This window comes from Barbatula barbatula (assembly GCF_947034865.1).
Source record: "Barbatula barbatula genome assembly, chromosome: 19".
Taxonomy (NCBI): Eukaryota; Metazoa; Chordata; class Actinopteri; order Cypriniformes; family Nemacheilidae; genus Barbatula; species Barbatula barbatula.
Window position 1 is genome coordinate 3,423,597 of NC_136782.1, and position 24,353 is coordinate 3,447,949.

General features: G+C 40.7%; 2 protein-coding genes across 3 annotated transcripts in view; both read left to right on the forward strand.

The window, feature by feature from the left end:
* The window catches only part of slc8a2b (solute carrier family 8 member 2b), a 72,425-nt gene extending 66,326 nt beyond the window's left edge, over positions 1 to 6,099 (forward strand). The window contains exons 12-13 of the mRNA XM_079481198.1: positions 10 to 288; positions 1,049 to 6,099. Of these exons, the coding sequence (XP_079337324.1) occupies positions 10 to 288; positions 1,049 to 1,425 (656 nt within the window). The 3' untranslated portion in view covers positions 1,426 to 6,099. The remainder of the gene's footprint in view (positions 1 to 9; positions 289 to 1,048) is intronic.
* Positions 6,100 to 8,532: 2,433 nt separating this feature from the next.
* On the forward strand, positions 8,533 to 22,457 carry acsl3a (acyl-CoA synthetase long chain family member 3a). 2 transcript variants are annotated; one of them, XM_079482243.1, is made up of 15 exons: positions 8,533 to 8,617; positions 13,281 to 13,719; positions 13,848 to 14,025; positions 15,006 to 15,115; positions 15,270 to 15,408; positions 16,654 to 16,804; positions 17,168 to 17,291; positions 17,548 to 17,619; positions 18,251 to 18,390; positions 18,498 to 18,670; positions 19,903 to 19,977; positions 20,746 to 20,934; positions 21,117 to 21,231; positions 21,322 to 21,479; positions 21,609 to 22,457. In XM_079482243.1, exons 2-15 carry the CDS (start codon positions 13,363 to 13,365, stop codon positions 21,764 to 21,766), a joined length of 2,139 nt encoding a protein of 712 aa, XP_079338369.1. In that variant the 5' UTR covers positions 8,533 to 8,617; positions 13,281 to 13,362; the 3' UTR covers positions 21,767 to 22,457. The 2 variants fall into 2 exon arrangements, with proteins under 2 accessions (XP_079338369.1, XP_079338370.1); XM_079482244.1 differs by having other exon boundaries at positions 8,536 to 8,617; positions 13,328 to 13,719.
* Positions 22,458 to 24,353: the final 1,896 nt, after the last annotated feature.

Here is a 24,353-nt window from a genome sequence, read left to right on the forward strand (position 1 = left end):
CGTTTTCAGGTGACGGGGATGAAGATGAAGAGGAGGGCCGAGCGGAGCATCTCCCGTCCTGCTCCGATTACTTCATGCATTTCCTGACAGTGTTCTGGAAGATTCTGTTCGCCTTCGTCCCGCCCACAGAATACTGGAACGGCTGGGCCTGTTTTGTGGTGTCCATCACTGTAATAGGTCTTCTGACAGCCGTCATTGGCGATTTGGCATCACACTTCGGTTGCACCGTTGGGCTTCGAGACACGGTCACGGCGGTGGTCTTCGTAGCTCTCGGCACTTCGATTCCAGGTGTGTGCCAAGTCAAGTCAGCTTTATTTATATAACGCTTTATACAAATTTTTTTGGTACAAAGTAGCTGTACAAGAAAACTATAAGCTATAAGCAAAACATATAAGGTTATGCAAGTCAAAACAGGGGGCAAATATCAGACAGACTATAAATTCCTATATGCAGTGTTAATTAAATAAAACTATAAAATTCTAGCAGCCCCTCTGGCCAGGCAAACAGTATGCAAACGGTGGCGAGGAACCCAAAACTCCATTGGAGGAGAAAAAAACCTCAGAGGGAAACCAGGCCTAACCAGGGGATTCCAGTTCCCCTCTGGCAAAAGCTGCAGCCTCTACACAAGCTCGACAGTGCTTGCACAACAAGGCAAAATAAAAAAATTATTAGATTTAAGATTATCATTCATAATTTTGTAGAGACCTTTGTCCAGATCTATCATCAAAGCATTTGTCAGGTCTGGGCATGGACTACGTCCTGCCCACTCTGGTAACATAGGACTGCGTCCTCCCCGCTTTAGTAACCTTGGAGCAACAAGACTGGCTGAGAGTGGAGTACTGTTCCTGCAAATATAAAGAAATATAAAGTTGCGTATCATCAGCATAACAGTGAAAGCTAACTCTGTGTCGCTTTATTGTATCTCCAAGAGGCAGCATGTATAATGTGAAGAGCATAGGCCCTACTGTGTGTTAGACATATAACCAGATCAGCAACAGGTTAGATCAAATATTGAGATCAAATACAATATTTTGTTTTTCTTTCTTAGACACATTTGCAAGTAAAGTCGCCGCGACTCAGGATCAGTACGCTGATGCCTCTGTGGGAAACGTCACAGGCAGCAACGCAGTAAACGTGTTCCTGGGCATCGGGGTGGCGTGGTCCGTGGCTGCCGTGTATTGGGCCGTCCAGGACAAGAAGTTTTATGTGAATCCCGGGTCACTGGCCTTCTCCGTCACGCTCTTCACAATCTTTGCCTTCATCTGTATGGGGGTGCTGTTGTTCCGGCGCAGGCCGTCTATCGGTGGAGAACTCGGCGGCCCGCGGGTCCCTCGTCTACTCACTATGCTTCTCTTTCTGGGTCTGTGGTTCCTGTACATCCTCTTCTCCAGCCTGGAGGCTTACTGTCACATCAAGGGTTTCTGAATGACCCGCCAGATGAGAAACAAACAACACAACTGCAGTAAAGCCACGTTTCACACAGACAATGATTTTCATGAACAAATGGAGGGGGGGAGCCAATGTCATACACTGAACGCAAGAGATATCTACACACAGAACTACAACACACACAGCTGATGAGAAGCGCCGAGTGCACTTAAATAGATGTTGAGGGAGAATCTGAGAAAAAAGAAATGAGTTGAGGAAATAATTATAAATGAAAAAGCAAAGCATGTAGGGAAGAAAGACAAACGGTGTTGTGAGGAAGTATGCTAAAAGATATTCACATTTCAATCTCTTCAGCTCAAGGACAGAATAGACGGCTTGTGTTTCTTATAGACGGGTGACAGGCCTTTCTTTCTAGAGTAAAAGATGAAAGTTTGTTTCAGATGTAAGGAGCTTCGATGATGTTTTTTAGTTTTAGGCAGAAGTGAGTCTTGAAGAGTCTTTTTCATAGAGTCATAGAGTCTGAAGTTTATCAGAGGTATTTCTGATCAGGCTGGATGTACACTGTGCAGTTTTTCTGTCTCAAGTGAGATTGTGAGATTTTAAAAAGCAAATGCGGACTGTGTCAGACTGTACAGTATAGATTAAGACTAACTTTGGTCCCAGTTTTACACCATCAATCCGTGCCATGTTCTGACAGCCTCATTGAGAAGTGAAATTTAAAATAGTAACGCACGATACCCCCCCAAAAAACAAAACTCCTGCATGAAAGAATTAAAAGGAAATGTGGACGGCTCCTTTTCAGTCATTTGTTGATGGAACCATGGAAACATGAAAGGATTGATTAATATAATTTCTGTCAGAAGCTGATGATTTGATGGACTCTTGACGTTTCGGAGGACAGACACTGCACAGTGTTCACCTGGTTTAAAACGGTGATGGTGCTTGAGGTGACGCTGCGAGAGAAGACCTGTCTGTCAGAGACACAGCAGTCTTCTCGTCTCCAGATGTGACACAAACTCAACACAATTTTATATAACATAATTGAATGGAAACTTCTTTATGACATCACAACGCTGACTTTGGTCTCCTGAAACGCAACACAGTTGTTCAATTCGTCCTGTAGCTAATAATAAAGACAACACAACTTTTCTCCATGTCTGAAGAGGATCTTCATATGGTCTCTGAGATCAGACGTCGGTCGAGTGTTTTGCATGCTCTGCTGAAACGTACGTCGACCCAGTTTCTCGGTTTCAAACTGAACTGTTTTACTTTTGCTTTGGAACTAAAACAATAGCATCTGCTGAATGAGTTCTAACCCCTTCAAACTAACAACTAACTTGTCTTGATCTGTTTCACTTGATCCAGGTTATTGAGACGAAAAATAATTTAAGTATCAAATGTATTACAGTACAAAAGTTGTGGCTTTTCTGCCTTTTATTACAAAACACTAAAGAATAAAGAAGGTGTTGTGAAACCATGCATTTCACGGCAGAATCAGAATGAAATGAAAACTTAAATATTGTAAAAAGTATATAAAGCCTGTTTTAGGACCCCTAACATTGTGGCGTTGTTTTCATGCCAAACTACACCCAAACATTATAATTTTTTTTACTGTAACTGTAAATCTTGCCATGATGTGTATGTTGTTTACTATTTAAAAAAACACTAAATTAGATATTGTTTTGCAATTTTTCAATGATATTGACGTGGTGGAGTTTTTGTCCTGAATTGTCACAATGCAATCTTTACAGGGCCTAAAAACAGGCTTTAATTGATCTAAATGTAATTTTCCTTATTCTTGTGACTTTGGGATGAAATATAAATCAGATCTTCTGAAAGGTCCCTGGTTACTGTACAGTTTCTCTTCAGATGTGTAAACCTGTCTTGGGCTTCTTGTTCTACAACAATTTAAAGAATAAATGAGCTAGAAGATAGTTAGGTCTAGCTATTCCCGCTGAAATCTGATTGGTCATTAGTCATGTCTGAATCTGATTCGACTGTGAGATTTTGACTCCCCCACTTCTGATTGGTTCATTCACTTAGGATGCTGTGATTGGTCCCTATCTCTAAAGCTCACACCTAATCCACATTTTTAGGGTAAAACAGGGGAGTCTTATTTAGACACCGGTTCCTGACAGATTCTCAACAAAATCTAGTTTACGTGTTGAGCACTCAGGATTGTGTGTGTTTACGTATGTTTAAAGGCATCCAGTGTTTGTATAAAGCTACTGTTCGTGTGATGTGTGTCGCTCTCCTCCAGTTTACTGTACGTCAGGACTTTCGTCTGCATGATGGACTTCATATTGGCAGAATTATAACGGCATGCTTTGACTCTGAAGACATGCATGAATCTGAAGTTTACAGTGTTTGTTCTTAAAACGGACGATGTATTGATTTACATTAGACCACAGACTGTCAGACTACAATGTCAAACTACAATTGTCAAAATATGTTTCTCTGAGGTCAGTAATGACACATTATTAATATATTAATTTATTTAAAACCACATCTGGATGTTTTATACTTTTTTTGTGGGGATAAAATGGTACCATGATTTGTGTGATTTATGTTGTTTTTATTGAACAGCTCTGCCTGCCTGACATGTTTGTATTGTTTGTCTTGAATACTGTTCACATCTCTGTTTACAGTTCAGCAGTGAGAATTAAAGTGAAGAACACGTGAGATTTGTTCTTATGTGTTCAACATCAGATCTTTACAAACTTAACCAGACTGTTACTCATTTGGTCATCGGTTTATTAAAAACCTTACAATGTTGGTGACAAAAAAAAATTCCGTTTAGAAAAGGTAGAAAATCGATTCTTGGCTTTTCGTAAATGATGTTGATATCTAAAAGATGAAGGATTGGAAATCTCTTAGATTAACAGAAACCCTTTTTTAGTTATCGCCTTAAGAGACTTGCCAACTACTATATCAGATTTAATAATGAACTTTTTGTCATGTTATACTTGCATCTGTTCCGTCCTCTGTTTGTGTTTATCCGTGTGCAATGATAACCAAAATGATTGAGACGAAGCGTGCAATATGCCGTCATCCCCTGAGCGTTCGCATTAAAACTCCTTTGTTATTCTTGTGCCTGTCAGACCCGTCGCTCGCGTCTTTAGCTTTTCTTTAGTTCATGTGGTCGAACACTGATGAGAACGTGCAATACATGAGAGAGATGATGAGGAGAGTCAGGAGATTTCACGAAGGTCCACTGTTTCTTTTCATTTTCCTTTGTCAATGTGAAATGATTTCAATGGTGGGTGCTGTAGGATTCAGTTTATCTGTAGAAATCACTCATTGCGCCCAATGTCGGATGTTTACTCTTTATACGACTGTGTTAATGTCAAAAGATTTGTAAAACTTTTTGGAATACGAGTTTGTGACATTTTCAGTCTGTGATTTTTCTATTGCCAATTTGCTCAGATTGATCAGTAGTTATTAATGGTTTTGATAACTGTTTCCAAGATATTCTCCACTTAAACCACAAATGTTCTATCTATCTTTCTACCTATCATTGATGTAAAATCATTATTTGTGCTCTGGGCCAAAATCTGTATATGATCATTGATTTCAGATTAGTTTGTCGTGTGACTCATGATACTAATGTAAATGACACTGTGGTTGTGATGTGTGTCTTGTTTCCTGGACTGCGTGAAGGCCTGATGTTCATTGAGAATATCAGTCTGGTCTTCTCTTACACGTGTCTTCTTCTTCACATGTTTTGATTATGATGATGATGATGATCTGTAAATGTGATGCGCTCTGCTGTTTTTGTACATGTGCCCCTAATGTGCAACATGCATGATGTTCCTGTTTGTACGCATGAGAGCTGTTATTAGTGTCAATGTTTACATGTAAAGCACATTCTGTTTTTTTTCATTTATTATGTTTCACAAAGTACACTCATTTGAATTGGAGGCTGAAAACAATGCATGTACTGGCAAACCAGTACTTTACTCTTTCTGCCTTCAGAAATTGTTTTTTGTTCTGAATGTGTCTTGTTGTCTTCACCGGTTTGTATGTTCGTCGCCTCGGAATCATAAGGTTCTATCTGCGGTCTTAGAAATTTTGAGATATTGAGCTTTAAAGCTTTTGCATTTCATATATAGCAAAAATGATATGACAAACCAATCTGTTTTATATATGAAAAAGACATATATCCTTAATGTATTCCAAATGAACAATATCAACATTACAACAATACTCTTGACGTTCTTGACTATTTGGCATTAACTGCAGTATTAGAGTCTATGTTAACATAGACAGAAATTATGTCAAGGAGGAGTCCAGTCACATGACAAAGAAAGCTGATCTTGATTGGTCCTCTTGTGTGCAAAATATCAGATAGAACCTTATAATTCTAAGGTGGCGTGCTGTCTGTCTTTAAACTGGTCTTGCTCTTCCGTGCTCTTTTATGTGGCCATTCCTCTCTCTGTCCGTTATATTAAATACTGACAGACCTTATGTCAGAAATTTAGAAATGAAATGATTAATATTGATCAAATACTGTAACATTTTCTAGAAAGTAAGGTCTTATGTTTCTATGTTTTCATTCGCTTTTGTTTGTTATCTGAAAGTAGGGCAAAAAAGAAGAGACAAAAACTAAAAGACAGTAGAGATTTGGAGAACATGGCATGTTTTGTGTCTTAAGAAAAAAAACGATGTAACTGTTAGAGTTTAAGCAGATCTTACTGAATATAGATTATTTATTTTAAACATATTGTGTCCTTGAGTGTTTTTTATTCAGTGAAATTCCACACACGAGCTCATAGAAATATAATACATAAATAAGGTATGTACAAACATTACCAAAACATACAATATTAAATTAGGTACATTTCAATTGTTTAAATTGTACAGGATCATTTAAATGATTCGTATTGTGAGGTTCCTCGGATGCTACACTCACAGACATTTTGGCATCTCTGGTTCTCTGGGTAACTAAGTGCTTTCCAGTCAGTTGTTTCCTCCAGAAAATGACTGTAAGGCATAAATGCATTTGACATTCTTTCCTGGACTAAATATCATGTCTGTAATTATATAAAATGTTATTCGCCATTCTGTGTTAATGTCCATGTTCGACTACTGTCAAATCTATTTATGACGAGTAGTGCCGACCCTAGACGTCTGGGGGCCCAATGCAAACCTTTGTGAAGGGCCCTTGTCTTAATAATTAATAAATAGATAAGCATTAGCTACTGTAAACCATAAGAAATAAAAAAAATTATTAACACACTTAAACGAATTAAAACTGAAAGACAAAAAACCTTAAACTGACAGGAAGAACATTAAAGTATGAAATTAAATTCACATTTTGATTCACATGTAAATAATGCTTCACCTTAAGTAACGGGTGGCATCAAATGAGTGATTAACAAAAATGGATAAATATGGTATCAAGAAAGTCTATGAAAACTCATCAATTATTCTCTAAATGTGATGACACAAAAACGACATATTACCACGGGCAAACGAAATACAGTGGTGTGCATTATAGCTGAGACTCAAACGAACATTGTACAACTGGTTTTTGCTATTGAAGTTAGAATATGAATGTGTATGTAACTTTGGAGACAACCCCCCAGTCAAATCAACTGTATGTCAGTGGACAAATGCTGAATTTGTAAATCTGAAAACTAAATAAGACTTCAAAATAATATTCTTTTGCTTGAAGGTTTTGCAGTTTTTTTCCGCTACAGACCGATTGCTTCGTTTTGAAGCCATGGCCATGTGTAAATTGTTTTGTGTTATCAAAACAATGCGTTATCGCCTGTCAGCACGATGTCCGAGTATGTTACAGTTATTAAATAAGTTAAGTATTAATAAGGACATTTCCAAATTATTCCTGTAAAGTTTGTAACAGAACACACCGAGGGCAGAAAGTTGAATCCACGCATTGTTTACATTATAGTGTTTTTGATTCGGCACTCAAGGAGGCCCCCTGGTGGTGCAGGGGCCCTACACTAGATTTATTACTTTTCTATGGAGTTCTGTTCTAATTCCAATTATCAGTCACTAGATGACGCTGTAACTCCACTGCGCTATATCGATGACTTTTCAGTGGAGAAAACGTTAACCTTATAGAAACCTCACACATTGTTTTTTTTCCATCAGAAACAATGTTTTAAATGATTCAAGCTAGATATGTCTGCTTTATTTCTTTTCATAAAACTACTTTGTTGAATTATAAAGGGGAAATAAATGCATGTCATTTCTCATTCGTGAATCATGACTGGTTCCTCTCTTAAACATCTCCAATATCTCAAACTATTTAATCTGTTTCACTATTCTATTATACAATACTTGTGCTTGTAATTCACTAGCCCTGCTTAGTGTTGTATTCATGTTGTATCCACAGAAGGTGGGACAGATCAACTTTTTAGAGATTATACGGCTGAAGAAACATAATAAGGTTTATTGTTGTAATCAAGACTCTTGGGGTTGTTGACTATTCTTCCAAACATAACATCCCACACACTTGTGTTTACTTGTGTCTATTTTTTTAAATCTGATTCTGAAATGTCAAGGAATGCGGCACACTCGAGCTTCTGGTTAAGGTCTCTCTGGTCACTGAAACACTGGAAAGATCTGACATCTTAAAGGGAATGTTCACTCAAAAATGAAAATGATGTCATCATTTACTCGCCCTGTGGCTTCCTTCCTTCCGCAGAACACAAAAGAAGATATTTAGAAAAATGTTGTTGACCGAACAGCGATGGCAGCCATTCGCTTGAATGGTTTTGTGTCCATACAATATAGAAGTCAGTGGGTGCCACCGCATACCGCTCTTCGGTTATCAGCATTCTTCAAAATATCTTCTTTGGTGTTCTGCGGAAGAAAGTAAGTCATACAGGTTCGAAATGAGCAGAGGGCGACAAAATGATGACAGAATATTCATTTTTGGGTGAACTATCCCTTTAACATTCAAACGCCTACTGAATGAAAATAAAAAGGTTATTTGAAGTGAATGTGCAATACTTAACTAGGTTTATGGAAAGGCGATTATCGTCTGTAAATAATATTTCGTCGATACGTAATGCAGCTTTGCGATGTAGGCCTGCGATGTTCTGTCAGGACACCTGTTGTCCAATCACAGCCCGATGGAATGCGGGCGAACGCCCAAGAGCTCGCGTGACAAACCTTCCGGTTCGAGGCACAGGTGAGCAGCAGGTGCGCATCGGAAGCGCGTGAACGGTCTGGTTTATATCGCGGGAAGAGAATTGAGGTGAAAGATTTGTTTTTATTACTGTTTCGCTGAAGAATTTCCCTTTACTGTATTTACATTTATTGTATAAGAAAACGAGTGACGGGAGTGAAAAAAGCGCGTGCGTTTAAAAGACTTTTCTATTCGTTCGTGTATGTTTCTCTTACCGTATAGGCTCTATTTATCTTAAATGCAAGTGACATAGATGGATTTGGTGTTCTGTCAAGTCCAAGTTGAATTTGGGGAGTTATTTAGCTTTTTTATTGAGACACGTGTGAGATTTTTGATATCTGATACACTGCAGTGAGAAACAGATGTTGTGAGGTTGAGGTGCGGCGGTCAGTATTTAGCATCAGGTTATATTACTGTATAAGTTATTGATTTTATTGATTTTTCATTTCAAGCTCATTCAGTTTCCTGATCTGTAGTGATTTTTCTTGGCAGTTTATGTTTTCAGTTTGCTACAATCCTGTTCCGCAAGTTCTACTGCGCTCTCTCTCTCTTTCTCTCTCTCATTCATTCATTCACTCATTCATAAAAACAATGCTCCAATGCAAAAAATTACGTATGCATCATAAAGAACAAGGTTGAGTTTAAAGGGATAGTTTACCCTAAAATGAGAATTCTGTCAACAAAGAAATGACACAGATTTGGAACATCTCGAAGGTGAATAAATGATAACAGAATTTTCATTTTTGGGAGAACTATCCCTTTAATATTGCAGTAATGTGAATTGAGGGGTGTATTATCATGAAAATAATGTGAATATGTCATTTATAAAGCACACAAAGTCACAGTAAAACAGACATGTACTCCATGTTACAGAATGTACTGTACAGTAACACAATTGTTCTCTCTCTCTCTCTCTCTCTCTCTTTATCTCAACCCCTCCTTCTCTTTGTGGCGTGATTCTATGATTCTTCCATTGAAAAGAGGCTTCTGCTGTTTCCCACAACATTCAAACACACCAACCTTCTGCAGTGCTGAATATTTGTTTAGATCCCTGATGCTCGGCTTCTGCTGTGCTGTTCTTATTCATCTGTATTAACACTTTCTGTGTTAGGCCGGATGTTAAATCATCACGGTTCTACATTAAGCTCTAAGAGAGGATGGGTGGCGCGAGAAAGAGAGAAACTATAAGAAAGACATTAAAAACGTGTTCATGCCTTGAAGGAATACTTCTCCCAAATATCTCTCTCAAGTTTGGCTTGTTTTGTGAATTCATTCATTGGGTTAGGTTTTTCAGGTTTGATCTTGAGAACCTTTCAACTCTGATGTACTTTTTAAAAGGCCAATGAAATTTGCGAATGGTATGACGCTCCAGTCTCCGCCCCGTACATACGGGTATAAAAGGAAGATGGCGCGCAAATTCATTTACCTTTTGTTCTTCGGAACCTGCCAAGCATCTGTATATGCAAAGCGCCTTATCTCTCTCTGTACTACTGGACCATACGACACAGATCAGCGGACTCGGTCTCTCGGTACGATTGCCCTCTGGTGTTTCGGTGGAAAGACATAAGTGACTATAAGCAAATTTCCTACAGTGTGCACGTGTCACTGACATGTCTCGCCGCTGTAATCTTGGGTGTGGCCACTTTGTTCTAGAACCAGACAGGCACGAATCCTGTATCAGGTGCTTGGGGCTCAAGCATGCTGAGACAGCGTTAATGGATCTGACCTTTCCGCATTGCAATGGCATGTCGATCAGGGTGTTGCGCTCATGGTCTGCCTGGACGCAGCCACAACATCGTCAGCTCCCCGCACCACAGAGGCTTCCGAGCCTGCCGCAGCGGCGGTGGTGATTCAGGGACTCCCATGGACATTAATCCAGTGCCATTCTTCCTGGTGGTGCATGAGGACGTGGCAGGCCCCCTTTTCGGCACGTGCACGTCAAATGAGCTCAGTCACACTGACCTCCCTTGACTCGGGAGCTGCTAAGGGATACATCGATATAACCCAGGCAGAGCGTGCCGTTACGAGGACTTTTCTCAACAGTTCTCGGCAGTGAAGAAGCAGACGGAGGCGATTAAGCAGGACCTGGCGCCCACATTCTCAGTAAAAGAGCTTCCTTCCTCCCTGGCGTACCGCCTCACAATCTCCCGTGCCCAGGGCGTCTCTCTGGCAGACATATGCAGATCTGCATGTTGGGCTATGCCCACCACATTTGCGAGGTTCTACAACCTTCATGTGGAACTGAGTTTCGACCGTGTCTGCTGGGTACCAACAGTCAGTGTCCTGCTGGTACCACCAGGTAGGACCAGCGACCGGCTGCTAAAGCACCTTTTCCCCTCTTTAGGTGAGTCAGTGTGCTCTTTTGCCTCCCTACTTTCCCCAATATGTGAAGTACAGGCATTCCATCACTAAGCATCTCTTCTGGTTAAGAGCCGAATGGAGCGGCTCATACAAAGCTCGGTAGGCGAGTTTTCCTCTCAAGGTGAACCCCTGTTTACTTGAACTGTAGTTACTCCCCCATTGGGTCGTCCCGTCTGAAGTATTTCTCACTCTTGGTTCCCCGCAGGTGAACCTGTGACCTCCCCACGGGGTCGTGCACCATTCTCCCATGAGTTCTCCCCATTTGGCAAGACCGGTGTATATTTCCACATGTCACCTTCCACTGGTAGGATGTGGCCTCCGTAACGCATTCCCCTTTCTCGAGGTTTAATGCGCTCCCCATTGTCCCTCACTGTGCCAGGCGGCCATCTCGTATCTAGAGCGTGTGATGTCTGTTGGAAAGAGCCCTTGCCCTTTTTCACTGGAAGATCATGATTCGCGGCAGTGCACCCATGACTCGCCTAGGCCGGTAAGGGAGGTTGTGATATGGTGAAGCTCAGTGGCGTTTCGTATTGGAACCCCAGAAAGGGAACGTCTTGGTCACGGATGTATCCTCAGTTCTGCCTGCTGCAGTGACCTGGGTATCCTCCCAGGCTTCTCAGCCCAAAATTGAATGAATGGGCGAGCCATCTTCCTTTTATACCCGTATGTACAGGGCGGAGACTGGCGCTTTAAATACCATTCCCCAATTTGCTTTTAAAAAGTACAATCAGAGTTGATAGGTTCTCAAGATCAAACCCTATCTGTCGGTTCGACACAACGTCGAGAGACCTACAGAAAGGGAACCAAGGTTACATCCGTAACCAAGACGTTATGTGACATGGAAGAACCAATGGTGTTAGATATGATGTCAAATTTTCAGAATAAATCTAATGTGACAGTGTTTTTTATTGAAGTGGAATCGATGTTAAAGAGTTCATATGACCGCTGATGAATCATAATCCACTGTATATAGAAAACAGAAGCTTGTCGCCAAACATCTCATTTTGTGTTTCACGTAAAAACAAACACATAGTGTCAACAACATCTGAATAAACGATTCCCTCAAAGGCTGCACATGATTCTGGGAAACAGAGAGAGTTGGGCAGCACTGGAGGATTCTGGGATATCACACTTGAAATTGTATCAAGTTGGTGTAAATGTTCTAGGTTAATTTAAACCATGGTTAGATTTGTCCATATGTGACCCGACCATGAGTTAAAACAACCTATCTGCTGACATTCACATTGAGTTATGACCTGCTGAGGATGTGAGGAATTTTCATTGCTCGAAAAGATTAACTTTCTCATCATCATAGACACGGATGAGCGTGAATAATACATGATCTCTGCTGAAATAGCTTCTGTAGATCTTTTTTATGTAACCTGTCAGACCAGCTGTGCTTTATATGTTTTTATGAGATCTTTAATTAAAAATAATGTATGTGATAGTATGACAGTATCAGAATATGTTTCTTAAATCAGAACATTTCAGTTTTCTTATAAGGTCGTGTTTGTGTTCAGGATCATAGATGCCTCCAGACTCTCATCACCCATCATCCTTGAATGAGTCGGATGTTTTACGTATATCAGATCATTAGTTCCTTAAAGGGATGCTTCACCCAAAAATTATAATTCTGTCATCATTTATTCACCTTCGAGTTGTTTCAAATCTGTATCAATTTCTTTGTTCTGATGAACACAGAGAAAGATTTTTGGAAGAATCCTAATAACCAGACAGATTTTGCCCCCCATTGACTCCCATAGTAGGAAAAATACGATGGTAGTTAAAAGTGCCCCAGAACTGTTTGCTGACCTACATTCTCCAGTGTCTTCTTTTGTGTTTTGAATATATAAAAATGACAAGAGACATGCATAAACTAAAATGCACTGTTAGTCGCTTTTTGTGTCTGACAAATGCATAAATGTAAAACATTAAATAGTTTGTGATATCTTGTAACTACCTAATGTAGTGCTTATGCCAAAATATACAGTAATGCCATTTTATTATAGCTAATGAGCAAATAAAGCAAATTATAAAGCATACTTTAGTTTTTTGCTAAATCAGAGACGTGGGCCATAAAAGAACCTTATTCTCCATTCTTTATAGTTATTTATAGAAAACGTGATCTCTTTAATACACTGTTAGTAAGTTCTTCACCTTTCCTCCATTTCTGGATTTGTTGTTGAAATCTGTTGTGGCATTGTAAAGCTGGCCATTGTTACGCACACGTTCTCTAATCTCTCACGCTGTTCCATGCTTTCTTTGTTAAGCTGGTTTGAGCCAAACAGAGAAAATTGTGAAACTGCGATCAGATTTAAAATCCTCACAGATCTCGAATGTTCTGATGTGTGACGTGTGGTGTGTGTTTCAGTGGAGAACTGGTACTGAAGAATCAACCGCCTGTGTTTTCTGCCTCAGGACCAGGACCGAGTGTCATCTGTGTGGGTGTCAGTATGAAGTTTAAACAGAAAGTGAGTCCTGTGCTGGAGCTGATGTTTCGAGTGTTGGTCGGGTTGTATTCTCTGGTGTCATACCTGCCGTATCTGCTGCTGAGATCTTCAGACTCTGAATCTCTGTCTGAGTGCTCACGGAGGGTGAAGGCCCGGTCTGTGAGCGCTCATCCGGAGGGCCCGTACCGGGACGTGTCGGCTTTAAAGACGCTGTCAGTGTGTGTGCAGCCCGGTGTGAACACACTCGATCGGGTGTTTGAAGCTTCTGTGAGACGATACCCTGAACATGATTGTCTGGGGACACGAGAGCTGCTGAGCGAAGAAGACGAGCGACAGGAGGACGGAAGAGTCTTCAAGAAGGTGAGTGTGTGTGTGAGAGGGAGGGAGAGTTGTGATTTCTATATTGAACCAGCAGGAGGAGCTGTTGATGTAGATTTTGTGATGTCAGGAATGAGATGTTATAGTTGTAGTTCATTTCTGTACTGTAGGTGATATTGGGAGAGTATCGCTGGATGTCGTATGATCAGGTGTATAGAGAGATGATAGAGTTTGGAAGCGGTCTGACTGCTCTGGGACAGAAACCTCTGACAAACATCGCCATCTTCTGTGAGACCAGAGCCGAGTGGATCATAGCAGCTCTGGCCTGCTTCGTCAACAACTTCCCATGTGAGTTCTTCAAGAGTGCCTAGTGGATTTTCGTCTGAAAATGTCAAAAGTCATGTATGCATCATAGATTACAAAAACACACAAAGAGAAAATGATCTCCCCTGCCTAGCCATAGATATGCTTCTGTATGCTTGTGTTTGTAACACATGGGGCTTGCGCGTACTGTGTGTGTGCGCATGTGTGTAGAGGTCAGATTGTCCTCATTGAACTGATGTTATGTAAACGTTCCCCCCACGCCTTTCTTTTTTCCCCTCCAAGTGTCTGATGGGGATGGGAGTTTTCTCAGCAAACACACACACAACACCATATTAGTGAAGACGTCTCATATATCTGCATTATTTTCATATCAGCCAGATTAGTTTTTTTTACGAAAAAACATTTAGTAAAAAGTAAATACAAATCTTTTTACACAATCTCCCATACATACACACGTCTCTGATGTCCCCACAGGCAAAAAAGCGTCCTGAACAATATTTTTTAAAAATCTAAAAATGCAAAACATTTTTCTTTAGGGGTAGGGGGAAAATATACAGTACAGCATAAAAAGATGTGTGTGTGTGTGTGGTTTGCTTTGCTTCAGTTTGTCAAACATGTTATGCGTGTATTTATGTAAATGATCATTCAGATATGTGCACGTCTGCTCAATGAAGTGAATGAATGTGTTTGTGTGTGTTGATGTTTCCGTGTTGATGTTCTCTGTGTTTGTGTCTCAAGACTAAAGTGTCAAGCCCTCGAGCTCTGACGCAGACTGATGATGTCACAGAACGCAGCGAACGTGTGTGTGCGTGTGACTTTGATAACTGACAAACACACATTAATGAGATAAAACAGTAAAAGTTGTGTGCTGATGAATGAAAGGACATTCAGCTTGTAAAACAATCCCAGCATGATTCACGGTTTCAGAACTAGATGATCTTTTCACACACCGATTTATTTTTGTATAATTTACTTTACTTGACTTCTTTTTTTGTGTGTTCCAGTGGTAACTCTTTACTCTACTCTCGGTGGTCCTGCGATTGTTCATGGACTCAATGAAACTGAAGTTTCTCACATCATCACCAGCAAAGAACTTCTGAAAACCAAACTCAAGGTGATCAGACCTCCTACGAACTCATATACATCCCTTTAGTTTTTTGCTCTTAATTTAGGGAGTTGCAGACTTGGTCATTTGGTTTCATAACAGAATGAACGACTGTATTCTGTACTTTCTCTACTCATAGAACATCTGTGTGTGTGCTTTTCAGGATATTTTGGTGGAGGTACCGAGGTTACGTCACATCATCGTTCTTGATGATAAACTGGACAGTGGGTCAGTTTACTCAGGAGGCATCAGTGTTCACAGCATGAGCGCTGTACAGAGAGTGGGAGCACAGCCTGAGAACGGTACTGTGTGTGTGAGGTCACGTCATGTCATGTGAATGAGAAATCCTCCATCTGTGTCAGATTATGGCTGAGAGGTCGAGGGTGTTCCTGACTTTCTCTCTCACATCCTTAATTCTGTGTGAAGGCCAGGACGGCCCTCAACAGCTGCTTATACTGCAGTAGTATCTCTCTCTCTCTCTTTCTTTCTCTCTGTCTCTCACTGTTTGTGGTGTCAGGTCATGTTTTCTCACACTGCTTCAGACTTTACATGACATTGGTTCTGTTTTGTTTCAGTGTTTCACTGTGCTAACACACACACACACACACAGATGTACACGCTCTAATTCCCCTGTTCCACATTTATTGTTCTGGAAGCTTTCAAACCCCGCACTTTGGTCACACTTTCCATTAAGGCACACAAATTCATAATGAACTACTTGCTTATTAACCTGCATATTGGTTGTATATTATAATTATGTATAAAGCACATATTAATGCTTTATTCTACGTTGCCTTATTCTACATGCCTAATCCTACCCAATACCTAAACCTAACAACTACCTTATTAACTATTAATAAGCAACAAATTGGGAGTTTATTGAGGCAAAAGTTGTAGTTAATGGTTTGTTAATAGAGAGAATTGGACCTTAAAATAAAGTGTGACCAAACTACCTTATACTGTAAGCAGTTGGTCAGAGTTTATTGAGGCGAATGTTTTAGTTAATTGTTGAGTGCGAATTGCTCCCTTTTCGACAGTGTGACCAAAACGTTCTCTTCTGATACGTTCTCTTCTCAAGTCACACTTCCTTTTTATCTCAACCCCATTTTGTCTCACTGTTTCCTCTCTCCATCTCTCTCTTTTTCTCATATTTCTCTTTCCATTGCACCTTTTTGCTCAGTCTCTCTCTCTCTCTTCATCTCTCCACATCAGTCCTTCTCTGCCTCTCTCCGTCTTCTCTCCTTATCTGTTTATCCTATATCTCTTTTCTCCTCTAGTTGGGACATTCATTCACACACTATATTTCACTGTAACTAATTTTTAGTGACTTTCGTTATACTGCACATTTCTCTCTGGGAGACATTAAATGTTTTTATGTAGTGATTATAACGTTTATCCGGAAACTCGTCAGGACTCTTGCTGCACACTTTTATTTCAGAAATTTGTTTTGTTCAGATATCTGAATCAGACTTGTTTGCGCTTGTATTTTCTGTGATTGTCAGTGTATTATTATTATTATTATTAAAATGATGCTTGTATTTCTGTAGCATCGAGACAGGTACAGCCTCCGTGTGCATCTGATATCGCTGTGATCATGTACACGAGTGGATCCACTGGAATACCAAAAGGAGTCATGATCTCTCATGGTAACATTATTGCAGGAATCGCCGGCATGTCTGACAGGATTCCCAACCTCGGGTACACACACACACACATGTTTTATTCTTGTATTCGCCTCTAACTTTACAGTACATGTGCATTTGTGTGTGTGTGCGTGCGTGTGTGAGCGAGAGAAAGAGAGAACAAATAAACAGAGATAAAGAGAAAACCGTGAAAACTGCATGTCTCCGGAGATTTGTATATGCCATGCACATGTTGTGTGTGTTATTTGTTGTGTTTTGTGTATATTGTGTATTTATTCTATGCCGTGGAGTAGTATTGACCAAATAGATTTATAAAATAATTGTATTATATTTATATTAAATATCTAATTCAGAAATACTTATTCTGAAGTTTTGTGTTTGCTGATTTGTTTGTTTGGGTGGTTGTTTGTTTTTACAGTAAGGGTGACACATACATCGGTTATCTTCCGCTGGCTCATGTGTTAGAGTTGAGCGCTGAGTTGGTGTGTTTAGCTCATGGCTGTAGAATTGGCTACTCTTCACCACATACACTCGCTGACCAGGTGATACACACACACACACACCTTTATATTGACTGTGTGTTATTATAAACTCAAATGAACTCAAACACACAAGATTAAAACACTGTTCTGTGATGTCATAATTAACACTTGAGATCAAAGTCATAAAGTCTCTTATGTCACAGTTGAACATTTAATATGATAATGGAAAATAAGTCATCAGAATTGGATTGGAAAAACATGTGCAGAGTTATGGGAGTCTTACCGATTTCTCTGACTTTGTTTTTTCCCCCCAAAGTCAACAAAGATAAAGAAGGGAAGTAAAGGAGATTGTAGCGTCCTGCAGCCCAGTCTTATGGCAGCTGTACCAGTAAGACCAAATCTCTCTCTCTCTCTCTCTCTCTCTCTCTTTATATCTCTCTTGTTCTCTCTCTCTGGGTTGTTGGGGTTGAAAGTCAGTGAGGGAATGGGTTTGTCCGGAACTGATCCCAGCTGTAAGCAGAACGTGAGAAAGGCCCGTGTGGTCGCCCCTCTGACACAAACAAACAGTAGTGAATCACACACATTGTAACTACACTATTAATAATGTTTGATTTAAAGACTGTCATTGCCTGAAAATGCATTAGATGTATAAACACACAAGCTCTGGTGTGGGTGGATGTGAATGTCCCTGCGGTAAAAAATCGCAAAAGCCGAGCAAACCTACATAAACATAGTGGCTCTTTCTCCCATCAACAACAAAAGAAAGTCAAAATATCAGTTGTAACGTGACCACAAACATTCTTCCCTTCCCTTTTATTTGATTTATGCGTGCTAAATAAAAAGTAAAAATTTTAAGTGTAACAAATTTACAGTGTTTCGATTTTTTAAGTAATGTTATTTTGTCAAGTTAGGGTTTGGTTTCTAATACATGATACATAAAAGTTTAAGACTTGATTTTAATGACTGTCTCTGGGCAGTATCACCATATATAAATTAATATGTTCATGTTTTGTATGCAGGAGATCATGGACCGGATCTATAAGAATGTGATGCTGAAGGTGGAGCAGATGAGTGTTTTTCAGAGAACTCTGTTTCTATTGGCTTATAACTATAAGATGGAGCAGCTTGCCATGGGGTACAACACCCCCCTGTGTGACAGGTACATCTTGTAGGCTAAAAAAACACACCAAATTATTTTGAAAAGCTTTGTACAATTATTATTTGTTTTATATTTTAGTCCGTTCTTTCTTTCATTTGCTTGCCCAGGTTGGTCTTCCGGAAAGTTCGGGCATTGCTAGGTGGCCGTTTACGGGTGTTGTTATCAGGCGGTGCTCCACTGTCAGCGGCGACCCAGCGCTTCATGAACATCTGTTTCTGTTGTCCTGTGGGTCAGGGGTACGGCCTCACAGAGACCTGCGGTGCTGGAACCATCAGTCAGCGTGAGATTCACACCTGTCATTGATATTAAGCAGCTCATGTTCAAATTAAACTGTTTTTATATTGTGACGTTGACATTCAAGATCATTTCCAGGTTACTTTTTCATACAATGCAGGTGGAGCAAACAACATACACATATAAACTGTATCCGTGATTTCGACGACGCTTCCGCATTGACAGGTTTCAGGGAAACTTAGCTTAAGTCTGAACTATGCCTTATTAAGATATTTGTGTCACTTTTATGTCTTAGAAGAATACATGTGTGCATCTTGAGACAAAATGGCACTGATATATTTTAAGATATTTCTGGGCAAGTTATATTGAGTTAAGACAGGTCACACACTCATATTAGTCTGAGACTAGCCTTAAGCCTTCTGTGAAACCGGGCCTTCATGTTTTTATCTTCTGAAAGCAGACAGCAAAATCTCTGTCCATATTACATTGGGAATGATGCTCAAAACACAAAGCCTTTTTGACAAAAAAAAGTTTCTCTAATGTTGTTTTTGGTGAAAACTTCTGTTCTTCTATCTGATAATTTGTATTTTATTCATAGAAGAAAATATGCTGGGCCATTGAAGTCTGCATATATCTACAATCAAATCTTTCAGCTTTTAACATTTTTCTAAAAGTGCGGCCTTTACAAATCTTGTCGCTCACTAGTGACTGTATGGTCACAAAAGTGTTAGTGTTCAAAGAATTCTCAAAGATTTGTGCATCTCTATAGTTGTTTACACATAAAATGATTTCTGTACATCTTTCTGTCAGGACATTCATTGTATCACATTGTTTCAGCGTTTATCCAAACATGTACAACTAGTTAGCAAATGAATGGAAAAACGATTAACATTTTGAGGGTGACAAGGTTATGACAGAGTTCAATTTGAGTGAACTATCCCTTTAATATGAGAACAGTCTGTACACACTTATAGGATTGTAAAACATTACCAAGATGGCCATTACAATGAAATTAGGTCACCAACAGCTTCAGCCAAACATCAAGACTGTATGTTCTGTTTCTCAGCAGTCACGAGAGAGATGTTCAGTTGACCGTCAGCTGGTGAAATGAGTTTTATGTTCTCAGAGGGTTCGGTGGTAAAACTGTCCAAACAAATGTTTTTTTTTAAACGCATTCAGTCATTCGTTTTTTCTGTTATGGAAAAAATTTGATGACTCTCATTTGAGACAAAATACAGATCGTTTTTGTGTGATCTTATTATGTATGTATGTGTGTAGTTTGGGATTACAGTACGGGAAGAGTCGGAGCACCTCTGGTTTGCTGTGAGATCCAGCTGAAGGACTGGATGGAGGGTAAGAGAAACACACACACACCCGTTTGGTGTTATAAAAACACTGTCAGTTAAGTTTACCTCTCCATCATATGACACGTCTGGCGAGAAACTTTGCAGCGGTGAGACAAAGCAGAGCAAAATAAAAGAGAGGAATACTTGGAGCCTTCTAAGGAAGTTCCTTTACTGCACAAAAAATATATTTTATTGTACAAATATAAAAAAAAAACTTGTATCAAGATACATTGACTTTGCCTGAGAAGCAGAATGATCTTTGATATTACAAAAAATTCAAATAAGCTAAGTTGCTTATAACAACAATAGGCGTTTCTGCAAATTGGGTAACAAAAAACTTAATTCAAGTTTCAACTTAATTCAGTTAACTTAATTTAGATATTTTAGCATAAATTCAAGTATGCTTTTGTTTTCCGAGACCAATAATTAAATCTAGATATATATTTACACAAGAAGCAGCCTCTAAGATATTAAGGATTTGTCCTGGAAAACGAGACAAAATGTATTCATAAATCTCTTTTTGTAAAATCAATATATCAAAACTCATTAACAAGACTGGAGAACCATGATTTACATTTACTGTTATAAAAGAATCATTACAACAGCAATAAGCCATGAGTATGATAAACAATTCAAATATTAAATGAATGACAATATTACTTGCAGAAATGTGTTAAAGTAGTATTTAACCGATTTGTAGTCACGTGTATGCATGAAGCATCACTTAATGTTTGTTTATAATGTGTCTTTTCATAAACTATGTGTCTGTATGAAGGATGTTACCGGAGCACAGATAAACCCTGTCCACGAGGAGAGATTCTGATTGGTGGACCTAACGTAACCATGGGTTACTATAAGAACAAGAAGAACTGTGAGGATTTCTTTGTGGATAAGAAAGGCCAGCGGTGGTTCTGCACGGGAGACATCGGAGAGTTTCATGGAGACGGTTGTCTGAAGATTATTGGTGAGAGTGAAACTCCCTGTGTTTCCTGTAAATGACACATCTTATTGTATACTCACTCCTATAAATGCAGCAGATAAGAGTTTAAAGCCCAGCCGGGAGGTACGGGAGAACTTCCTGTTTCACAAACTCGTGTACAGATGAAAAAATCTCATGTTTATACTGTGTCTGTGTGTGTGTGTAAGATCGTAAGAAGGACCTGGTGAAGCTTCAGGCTGGAGAATATGTTTCTTTGGGAAAGGTGGAAGCCGTCCTGAAAAACTGCCCTCTCATCGACAACATATGTGCTTATGCCAACAGGTACAACAACTGTAACAACCACCTATATACCTCAGCAACATACACAAACTGAATACTGTAAATCCATCAATAAAACATCTCTACTTTCAGCAACGAATCTTACGTGATTGGCTTTGTGGTGCCCAATCAGAAACAGCTCCTGGCACTTGCAGAGAGGAGGCGTGTAAATGGTTTATGGGAGGAGCTTTGTAACAGCCCTGTCATTGAGGACGAGGTGCTTAAAGTCATTACAGATATGGCACTGACAGGTAATGAATGAATAAGTATTTTTCAATTATTTTGTTCCCTGTGCTTTCATTTTAATCCTTTGATGCACTTTCTTACCACGACTTCATTTTAGTCTGATTGTTTTTTTCTGTTTGGTGTGGTTTTAACAGCTCAGTTAGAAAGGTTTGAAATTCCACGTAAGATCTGTTTGAGTTCGGATGCCTGGACCCCAGAGACCGGCCTTGTGACGGATGCTTTTAAACTCAAACGAAAAGAACTGAAAACTCATTACCGGCATGACATTGAGAGAATGTACGGCGCCAAATAAAAAAGAATTCTGATTACAACCACTGAAAAATAATGTATAGATTGAACGCTTTGTAATTCGCTTTGGATAAAAAGCATCCGCCAAATGCATACATGTAAATAAGCAAACCAAACTGGAAAGTATTTCACTAAAGCAGCTCCCAATCTGAATGATATGGCCAGATAAACCCTAGAATCAGATTCTCAGATTTGACCCAAGTCACTCTTGAATGTCTGTCCAATCAGATGGGAGGTTTAGAAGTAACAGTTCTGTCCTGACACTCATGCTCTCAGCAGGAATCCTTCAGACATTAAACTGAGAATGAGGTGAAGTTCTGGACAACTTTCTTTACTGTTTGTAATCTTTCTTTAACTTTAATACAACTTGATGTTGTCGTGTGAACTATCTTAAAGAGACAAAATGAGCAACTGATATGATATAAAATATCTTTCTCTATTAGACTAACAGTAATTCCGTTTTTTGTAGGCGTACTGTATATTGTCTGATGCAGAGTGTGAAATGTATGCTTATTGAAGTTACAGTATCCTGCGGGACAGAATAATATTTTTTCCCATAAGCAGGCTTTAATAAAACAATTAAAATGAAATTAATTTAAACCATATGTTTGAATCAAGTTTTTCGACCTGTATCAGAGCAAGTTTTTCTTTTATTTAGAAAAGACAGAATCGGGTTTAATGTAGAATCATGTCCTAAAAATGATGAAAATTGTTTAAAAAAAACTTGACACCCCTAAACAGAGGTCATCAACCCCTTCAGCTTTCTGTTCAAATTCTTTAAATTGTGTCAACGTGCCTTAGCTTGTCCACAAATATGTGGACCTGCATGAATAGTAGATTCAGAAATGACCCGCATGCATTTATTCATGATGATAAAACCAGACTGTGTAATGACAGAAAACGTCTCGGTTACGTATGTAACCTCTGTTCCCTGATGGAGGGAACGAGACGTTGTGTCGAACCGACAGATGGGGTTCGCCCCTGAGAACCTATCATCTTCTGACTATTTTGAAAAGGCCAATGAAATTGGCGAATGAAATTTGCATGCCAGGCTCCGCGCCCGGATATCCGGGTATAAAAGGGGAGCCGGCGTGCTCATTCATTCACCTTTTGTGCTGAGGAGCCTGAGAGCATCTCACGACTGCTGCAGCGGACGGCTAGTGTTGTGGCATGAGGGACACAACGTCTCGTTCCCTCCATCAGGGAACAGAGGTTACATACGTAACCGAGACGTTCCCTTTCTGTCGGTCTCTCGACGTTGTGTCGAACCGACAGATGGGGTTCCTATTGAAAACGCCACAGCACTAGGCCGCGTCACAATCTCTAGCAAAGCGACATTGACGTGGGCGAGCCACACATGAACGCTATCGCGAAATTTGTAACCTTCCAGTGGGCAGGCAGGGGCTCCCAGAGCTTTTGGCAAAGATGAGTAGCCCCTGCCCTCGGCCACCACAGACGGAGGCCTTGTTTCTCTAAGCGAGAAGCCGTCCGGTACCGTAGGGCTACTGGGTAAGCGCTGTTCTCTCAATGTGGACGTGCGCTACGGAGACCACTTCCCACCATAGGGGGGGAAAAGTGGAGACACCAACATGGTCTCACCAAATAGGGGAGAACTCATAGGAGGTAGGAGTGGAATGCCGCAAGGTGGATGTCCACCTGGGGGAGGTCATGGGTTGCCACGAGGGGAACCATCTCATGACGACATCTCAGACGGAACCACCCTAGTGGGGGGTTACTACGTGTGGGGCACTAGGTCCGGTTAGAGCTATATCTAATAACTCAATCTTCACCCTCGGGGAAAGAAGGGAGGCAGCCCATAGCGCACTGATCCACCTAAGAAGGGGAATGGAGCTATGTGCAGGCGTACACCCTACGACCGCTGGTCTCACTGTTGGCAAGACTCGAGCTGGGCCCAGAAGGTGTCGCGCCGAAGGGGGCGCTCCAGGTCTTACTGAACTCCTTATGCGCCTCGGTAAAACTCGGCACTTGAGCCGGGCACGGCTTGGAGTCGCGCCCGGACCCAATGTACCGCAACCCGACACTCACGGCGGTCCGAGCGAGCATAGCTGACACCTTGACGTCTGCTCTCACCTGTGCTCGACCTCCCGAGGGAGGGAGCTTCAGGGAATTGCCAGAGTCTGATGCCGGCAAGTCGCGCTCCGATGTTGCAGGGACACCTCACCTCCATGGCTCGTGTCCGAGCGTGTGGCTGAGGAATAAGACGGCTTAGGACCATCTTCGGGGAACTGCTAAACAAGCGAGACGGGGCGCGAGCGGTCCGCGAGCCAGCCGGCTGACGGATTAACGCTCACGATAATCCCCACATCACCCTCGTTGTTCGCCGTCGCTGGCGGCAGGGCCGTAGCCGCTGCGGTCACAGAACAGGAAGCAGACGAGGTGGTGGCTGGATCTTGAGAGAACACAGCCAGCGTGATGCAACGTCTGAATAGCCATCCGCCCGCAGTGCAGGCAGGACGAATCCACGAGGCTGCCACAGTGGTCGGACCCCCGAACACCTGCGGCAACCACCGTGTCCGTCCCCGTCCTCGATGAGTGTACTGCACCCAAGAGATCAGCGGCAAATGCCACGC

What these genes read in the sequence shown, in the direction of transcription:
- acsl3a (XM_079482243.1), top strand. Translation starts at nt 13,363, where the DNA reads ATGAAGTTTAAACAGAAAGTGAGTCCTGTGCTGGAGCTGATGTTTCGA. An exon ending in GGGAGCACAGCCTGAGAACG is followed by an intron (nt 15,409 to 16,653) that starts GTACTGTGTGTG and finishes GTATTTCTGTAG; the next exon opens with CATCGAGACAGGTACAGCCT. An exon ending in GCTGAAGGACTGGATGGAGG is followed by an intron (nt 19,978 to 20,745) that starts GTAAGAGAAACA and finishes GTCTGTATGAAG; the next exon opens with GATGTTACCGGAGCACAGAT.